The 8223-nt window shown below is 38.4% G+C and overlaps 2 protein-coding genes across 2 annotated transcripts in view; one reads left to right on the top strand and one right to left on the bottom strand.

The window, feature by feature from the left end:
* The window catches only part of LOC113203064 (inverted formin-2-like), a gene marked incomplete in the record, with an annotated part of 36693 nt that extends 33886 nt beyond the window's left edge, over positions 1-2807 (top strand). The window contains 7 exon segments of the mRNA XM_052265401.1: positions 1-241; positions 327-652; positions 733-849; positions 941-1260; positions 1344-1453; positions 1542-1732; positions 1814-2807. Of these exon segments, the coding sequence (XP_052121361.1) occupies positions 1-241; positions 327-652; positions 733-849; positions 941-1260; positions 1344-1453; positions 1542-1732; positions 1814-2062 (1554 nt within the window).
* A 69-nt stretch (positions 2808-2876) lies between these two features.
* Positions 2877-8118, bottom strand: LOC113203026 (uncharacterized). The gene is made up of 6 exons (XM_026417500.2): positions 7601-8118; positions 7293-7482; positions 7047-7208; positions 6752-6959; positions 6463-6658; positions 2877-6351 (listed from the first exon to the last, which is right to left on the bottom strand). Exons 2-6 carry the CDS (start codon positions 7464-7466, stop codon positions 6129-6131), a joined length of 963 nt encoding a protein of 320 aa, XP_026273285.1. The 5' UTR covers positions 7467-7482; positions 7601-8118; the 3' UTR covers positions 2877-6128.
* Between the last annotated feature and the right edge of the window lie 105 nt (positions 8119-8223).

The raw sequence follows: 8223 nt of genomic DNA, 5'->3' as shown, positions 1-8223 counted from the left end.
CCCGTCCCTGGAGCCCCTATGCCGCCCCCACCCCCCGGCATGCCTGGGATGGTGCCGGTAGAGGAGCCCCTGTGCGTCGCCAAGACCCAATACCTCACCTACCCGGCTCGACGCTCCTTGAACGGCGACGTGCCTGACGGCGCTTGGAACCCCAGCGGGGCTGCGAAATACAACACATTCCCTCATCCCAGGCGGAAGCTAAAAACCCTCAACTGGACGAAAATTCCCAACCAAGTTATTGGTGAGTTTATTCTTTGATTCATGGAATTGTGTGAAAACTCTTGTGAGTTTCGCTCAGTGACTTACACATTTTGTTTACCTTCCAGGGAGAGAGAGTGTGTGGTCTGAACTACCCAATGTTGAGCCCAGAGTACATATGGACTTCCATCAAATAGAGGAACTATTTTGTCAAAAGCAAGCAGCACCAGCTGAGTCTAAAGCTGGAAAGAAGGCCAATGTCACAGCCAGTGCCTCACACCCTACGTTGGTGAATCTGTTGGATTCAAAGCGAAGTTTGGCAGTTAACATATTTTTAAAACAGTTCCGCTCTGCGTCTTCTGAAATCATAGATGCTATTAAATGTGGTGACTCTGCCAAACTTGGAGCTGAAAGGCTGCAAGGCTTACAAAGACTTCTCCCAGACAAAACTGAAGTAAGCCACTTTATAATTTCTTCTTTATTTTATTTCTGATATGTGCAACATATGCCCAATCAAGTAATTCTGCTTTATAGTTGGAGCTGATTAAGAGTCATCCTAAGGATGGAGGGCCTCTGGGATCTGCTGAACAATTTTTCTCAAACTTGGCAAATGTTCCATCTTACCCTGTAAGAATTGAAGCTTTGCTGCAGGTAAATTATATTTTTAATTACATCGCTTTTATTTGTGTCTTTATTTTGCATGTGCACTGTTTTATTTGATTGCTTATTTTTGTTGCACCAGAAAGAGCAGCTTCCCACAACAGTGGCGGAGCTAAAGCCTCAGTTACAAACAGTTATTAATATATGTGATCAAGTCATCAATAATGCATCACTTAAAGAATTTCTGGCACTCATTCTCCAGTTTGGAAATTACTTGAATGCTGGTAGTTATGCTGGTAGTGCTGCAGGATTTAAACTCAACACACTGCCAAAGCTATTGGATATGAGGACAAACAAACCCCGTTTCACATGTCTTCATTATGTTGTTGAAGTAGCTGAAGAACAAAACAAAGATATCTTGAAATTCACCACTGAGATGAAGCAGATGCGCTCCGCAGCTAGGTAAGTTGGGTCAGATTTTGCTATAGTCTAGAATTTCTGGAAAAAAAAATATTGTAATAATACCTTTTTTTCTATATTTGTAGAATATCCATGGAGGCTCTAGAAGAAGAGGTGCAAGCTCTAGCTAACAAAATTAATAAACTAAATAGTATGCTTAAGGGAGCTGAAAAAGATGTCCAAAAACAATTTTCAGGCAAGTAGATTTAGAAGCTACGTTATTAATGAGTACATTTTTCTATAGGAAATAAGTAATAAAACTTATATTGAATATCTCTTTACAGACTTTGTCAGTGAAGCAATGTCAACAGTTAAAGATTTACAAATATGCATGTCTGAGGCCAAAAAAGCAGCGCAGCGGCTTGCTTCACATTTTTGTGAAGATCTTAATGGAAGCGCAGCATCTAGATTTCAGCTCCAAGAGTGTTTTAAGTTGTTTGCCGATTTCTTTGACAAAGTTGACCAAGTTCGTGTGGTATGTATCGTGCTAGGAGTTTCATAGGATTCAAGTACACAATCAAAACAATAGAAAATCACATTAAAATTGTTTTTACAGGAAAATGAACAAAGAAAGAAGCAAGAAGAAAGAGCTGCTGCCCGGAAGAAAGCAGAGGAGGCAAAGCAGGCCCTAGAAGCAGCAACAGGACCGGAGGGGAAAAAAGACTCAAAAGGTGTAGTTAAGCGGAAACCCAGAGGAAAGACTGTTTTGGAGGCGGATGAACCATGCCTTGTAGACCGCCTTATGCAAGAAATCAGAGGTGGTACCTTTAAGTTACGAAGAACTGTGCCTGCTGGTCAAGCATAGTTCATTGTATGTGTGGTATTTGAACAAATGTTCCAAAATGGAAATCTATTCAGGTGCCAGAAGAAGAAACGAGTGAGCTGACCCAATCCCTGTAATGATTCCCTGTTGTATTGTATCTACAAATGTAAATTTTGTTGTGCTACATTTGTGTTGGATTGCTTGTCAACTTGAATTGTGGCATAGCTGCTCAATTAATTCCTTAGGTGCTAATATTGAACTTGATGGCTGTGTTATTAGTTTTATATTTTAAACATAATTCAGTTCTTATTCTTGATCTCTGTAATTTGTGAATATTGATTTCACATTTCTCTATATATGAAATTTATTTAGCAGGGAACAATCTGTTAATAGTATTTTATCTTTTATGTGTATAGATAGGTTTTCAGTAATTTATTAATCCTGTAACAGTATTTTTCTGAGTGGTTTAGGTTTATGACTATGTCCAGAAGGACTGCTATTTGGCCTTTTATTGTACTGTAGTTTGCATGCTTGCGTGTTGCTTTATTTTGATGAGAAAATGACTTTTTACATTGTGGTGCAGTGTAAAATTTGAATGCCAAAGTACAGTTTGAGTCACTAAAATTCTTAAAGGTGCCATTGTTTTAAGTCACTTGGGATTAAAATGCCATAAATTGCATGCATTTTTCTCCCAAAGTAATGTAGGTAGGTATCTTGCAATGTTAAGGGTGACAAATTAATCTTCAATTAGTTTGTATTCTGAATAAATGATGTTTATGAAAAGAAAGTGTTTCAATATGTACAACTGTACAAGATCAAAAATTTGTCAAGAGAAGAGACCAACATAACACAAGTATACAATGTTCAAACCAGTTTATTTCTTAACTCCAGTAATACTTTCATGAAGGTGTGTAAGTAAAGAAAGACAACATGCTTGGTACTTAAACTTGCACAAACAATACCCTAAAATAAAATTAGGTTGCTGGCTGAATTAATTACAGCGTTAAAACTAGATAGGTGGATAGTACTGTGTTAGTCTGATTTAAAAATTGCTTTTAAACAATTTGAAAATGAATATCAGCTGTACCCCTCTTCACAACAAACAGCCCATTTAACAATTAACATAGGGCCTACTTCTGTCTTGAGGCTTTAAAATATCACAACCCGTGAAAACGGAAACAATGGCTGGAGAAACAAAATATCGGACGTTTAGGGTTGAAGGACACTGTGCGCCAGCACACAGTTGCCTTCTCACTGCACTGCTTTTCTCTTCTACTGATAACTAATTTGTATCATACATATACAAACAGGGCTATCTCACAACAGATTGAGAAAAACACTTCTAATACTGGGTGCATAGGTAATTCATTCACATTTCAAATCCAGCCAGTAAGATATCACACACAGCCTTACATATTTGAATAGTTATTGATCATCTCACGAAATCATCACATGTTGCAACACAATTTCTGAATACCCTACTTCATTTTCATCCTATCTAATTTGTAACCATATTTAGAGGGTATTTATCCTTAGTTTACAGAATTTGAAAGAACTCTAAACAATGTCAAATAATGAAACTAAGATCGCTTCAATAGTACAGGAAATTAAAATGTGCATTGGTAGTAATAAGACGTTTGGAAAAAGATTAGAATCAAGATTCCATCCTATTAGTAATCCGAAACATATTTATCAGAAGTTTAGCATTACGCTCAAAGAAGTCATACAATAATCCCCCAAAATTTGGAAAACATGAAGAGAATAAGCAGATTTGATACAATAAAGTAGCTGTGTTAGTCAAAGCAAAGCAAATAAAAAGCTTGCACTGAAAATTTAGATATATTTACCGCCACAAACACATTGGTCCCACACCTCTCAATATATATGAACAGATATTTTGCAAACTTAACTTCATTTCATATCCAACAACAAGGCACATTCGCAACAAAGTAATGAGCCAAAATCCAACACAAGAAATCAACTTTCAGTTTTGGTAACCTCTAGCAACTACTAATTAATTTTAAAAACAAATTTTCTGCTACAGTATTTGAGTTGAAGACAGTAAATATTATACCAATGATATCAGAAACATCATGAACATCAACATATAAGTAACCAGTTTGAAGCAAAATTTTTGACTTGACAACAGCACAATGCCATTGTCATAACTACTTTAGAACATGCACATGTGTCCCCTTTATTTTTGTATCGTCTCTGATAGCACAACACATTTTCAATCAAGTCTTCAGCATGTCTTTTGCCATTGAATAGTTAGTTAGTTCTTATGGAAAATTGGATTCACTTTGTTCTTTTGTATTCAAACTACATTGTTGCTAATGGCTATTACAATATTATGGAATATGGAAAATGTAGACTAAACAAAAGTAGCCCCTTGATATTACTAAATGCTACACTGCCTAAAGGACCAGACTTTGTGCTATGTAATAAATTCTCATTTAGAATTTTACTAGCGCTATAACTAATACCTGGTAAAACCATTTTATGTTCATCGAAATTTGAAATTAGGACTAGAGCTAGCTATGAGAAAAATTTGGAAGAACGATAAAGTAAAATTAGTCTATGTATTTGATTTTACTAGTGTCTTTCATTGTTAATTGATCTTGCATTACATTACACATCATTTTAAAGAAATTCAGGGATTGATATGGCAAGATAATTTTTGATCTAAAATGTATGTTATATGCGTACAAACAAAGTTCAACTACCACTGGGTCAAGTACCAAATGATGCCCGACAGAACGTTGAATGTGCAAAAAAATTCCTACTTTGGCTTAGTAATTCTTCTCATTGTGTTCATCCAATTCATAACTAAAATGTTACAAAACCAGAAATTTTATGAAGTTGAAATGAATAACACAGAGGCTGATGTTTTAGCATTAGATTCACAACGCAAAGGTAATCTGACATGGGAAGATACAAGGAGGAAGTCACCCATTACATCAATTGTTGATGCAGCAAATCAGAACAATCACAGTATTTTTAAATGCAATTAATAGTACTTCATTTTTCACCTTTTACAAGTCAAATAAAATGAACACAGAAAGAGATGCAAGAATAATGTCACCATACAAATGAAACAAAACACATCCCATAAAACAATAACAATGCATTATTACATTACATGTTGTAAAAAGTAACATGAATTTACATGTCTTGTGCAAGAGTGCATGAGATCAAAATTCACAAAAATATAAATTTGATGTTTTTAGACTACTGCTAATAATGCCTGAGCATTTAACTTGTGCCATGAGAATTGCTATTGTACATCTACCTATTATGAATAAGAAAATAATTGTGACCAATAATGAACATGATGAGCTTAATGAAACAAATCAATTATTTACATATTATTAAATATGATATACATGACAATCCTGACCAAGACAGTGTATATTTTTGGACAGCCAGAAAAGATAGACCTGGCACATCTAGGGAGCACATACATTAACATTTGAGAAGTTCTTTCCTTTGTGATGTTTTATAACTGAACGGTAAAAACAGCTCCTTGGTATCCAAGGACCTAGGGGGTAGGGAAAAACACATGGGGCGTCCTTGAATCAGTGTCTTGGTCCTTGAACATCAAGGAAGTGTTTATACCGTGTGGGGCCAAATCGTACTTTGTTTAAATACAAAGCATACTCACAGTACTTAATGCAGAGATACTGATATATTGGTCTTGTTCATCACAAACAATTAAATGGCACTGGAATACTTTTCACCACTGTTTGTGTAAGGCTTGCAATTCCTGAATGGAATTAATTCAAATTCCATTGAAAAATTTAGCAAGATGGCTTTTTGAGCAAATAAGATGTTAATTTTAGAGATGAATTGTTAAAAGCAACAGTACTGCACAAAGTCGTGTGACAGTTTGCATACAAAACTTTACACCAAATCAAAATCAATTGAACGCGTGTTCAACTTGATTTCACCAATTGGTTCAAAATGGACATAAGACAAAGGTAAGACAAATGTGTTGTCATTTCAACTACATTTGAAAATTTTAGTTTTAAAAGCCAGTTCAAAGAGGGAATTAAACAGCATGCGCTTTCTCTCCTCTGCTGTCACCTGAACTGACTTTGGCTATTAGCTACATCTCCGTAGCTCCCTTGCTGCTTCCAATGGTCCCGATGGTGCCTCCAATAGTACCAATGTTAGCTCCAGGTACTGGTTCTTTGGGATGCAGCGAATTGTAAAGGGGAAATTCGCAGCAAACTATGAACTTTAAAAATCTTGGAACCTCGACATAGAAAGCTGGTGGCATTGGTATAAGGGGAGAGGTAGACTTCTTATAGTACCGGTACTCTGGATTACTGAAACAAAAAAGGAAAGCCATGAATGAGACCAACACAACAAATGCGAAATTCTAAATTGCAAAGTTATGACCAAAACTAAAAAGGACAATATTTGATATTAAAACTTACTCTCTGAACTTTTCATCTGATGATCTTTCCAGGAGTGGAATACCAGACAGGAACAGCAAAATCAGGGATGTGAAAATAGGGGACAGGACTGCCACCCATTCAGCACCTTTTATGCAATTTATGGAAATTATGAAAATTCCCCACCACAGAACAATTTCTCCAAAGTAGTTAGGGTGACGTGACCATGCCCACAATCCTGAAAAGAAAGAAAGAACGAGGATTACATGTTATGTAAGAAGGTAGGGAACAATTTCATGTTTGCAAGAAAACTAAAAATCAAAATACTTACCATCATTGCACCATTTCCCCTTATTGGCAGGATCCTGACGGAATTGGAATTTCTGGAGATCTGAAAATGTCTCTGTCAAAAGACCAATAATAAACAGACCTGACCCTGCCGAATCCAGTTGAGTCATAGTCTTGGCGGTTTTGGGGATAGCATTGTGAGGGGCGTTTATGAAAATAACTGGCAAGCTGACAACAAACACCCAAATTGCCTGAGAAAAACAAAAAAAATTATTTAAAGTTGTGGAAGTTGAAATGATTATCAAAACAAACAATTCAAAGTATGATTATCAACTCACCTGAAAGGTCCAAAATACTGCAAAACGGATAATGTTACTGCGCCTGTCATCAAACCTTTTATCTCGTCCTATGATTATGATTCGATAAAGTAAGTAACCTGAAAGACGTGCTCCCCACAAGCATATATAAAACGTGACCATAACCTGTCGACTGTCATAAGTCTGAAAAATAAGTAGAAAACATACTTAGTTTTAAGTTTAAAAAAAAAACTGCCGATAAATACTGTGAATAAAGAGGTCACTTGCCTGTCCAAGACACAATGTGACAACTGCAAGGATGATGAAGTTCACACCACCAGCAAAGTCTGTAACTTTATCAAACTGAAAAGTTGCAGCAATGGTGAAGAAAATGAGCTGCATTGCCACTGTGATTATAGCACAGATGGCCAAATGGCTGTCATCAAATATTTGAACAGCCATGGCTGTAGAAACTCAGCTGCAAAAGAAAATAACAGCACAGACATCAGCATTTACCAAATTAACTGGAGTGCAATTACCTCATTATCATTGGAATAAAATGACGATGGACATGGGGCAAAAAGATCAATAGGTACCTACGTGAACAGCGACAGTCTAGGAATGCTCCGACGACACAGTGCCGTCCTGACACTGGGCGCGGAGGTCTCGCGACGCTTAAAATGATAAGACAAAGTCCAGGCGGGCTGCAGGTTATGTAACGACACCTCTCTGCGTCGAGCAGCGACGGACTGCGGTTGGCTGCGTTTGCTTTCGGGTCGGCCCGGTACGTCACCGCGGCCTTCAACTCACGCCCGCCAAAGCCAAGGCGGCGGAGCTCTTCCCCAAAGCCCCCGCGGCAGGCTCGCACAGCAAGGAATTAAAAGTGACCCACATTCGCGGCCCCCTCTGCAGTAGCAGACGACGCAGCCCGCAGCGCAGCGCAACCCCCCAGCCCCCAACCACAACCCTCTCTCCTCGCGGCGCGGTCACTATCGACGGCCCCGAGACACGTCCGCGACGAGCCCTTGGCGTATCGACTCCCCGGGCTGCTGCTAATCCTGATGCAGAGACTGGTCGCGACTGCACTTGACTTCCCACAGGGAAATCTTCTAGGCGGGCTCGGAATAGCGCCCCAACGGGGGAGCTCCGTCCTTCTGTCGGCCGCGCTCGGTCTTGGTACCAGCCGCTCGCTGCATCCACCCCCCGCGACCCCCACGGG

The sequence above is a fragment of the Frankliniella occidentalis genome, unplaced genomic scaffold, assembly GCF_000697945.3.
Source record: "Frankliniella occidentalis isolate FOCC.00 unplaced genomic scaffold, Focc_3.1 Scaffold26, whole genome shotgun sequence".
Lineage (NCBI taxonomy): Eukaryota > Metazoa > Arthropoda > Insecta > Thysanoptera > Thripidae > Frankliniella > Frankliniella occidentalis.
This window is presented reverse-complemented; position numbering and strand designations above follow the sequence as displayed.

Bases quoted from the DNA above. Each gene is read 5' to 3' on its own strand.
- LOC113203026 (XM_026417500.2), bottom strand. From the start codon at position 7,466: ATGGCTGTTCAAATATTTGATGACAGCCATTTGGCCATCTGTGCTATA. The intron at 6,960-7,046 runs GTGAGTTGATAA...TGTTTTTCTCAG, and splicing joins CAGTATTTTGGACCTTTCAG to GCAATTTGGGTGTTTGTTGT. The intron at 6,659-6,751 runs GTAAGTATTTTG...CTTTCTTTTCAG, and splicing joins GGGGAAATGGTGCAATGATG to GATTGTGGGCATGGTCACGT.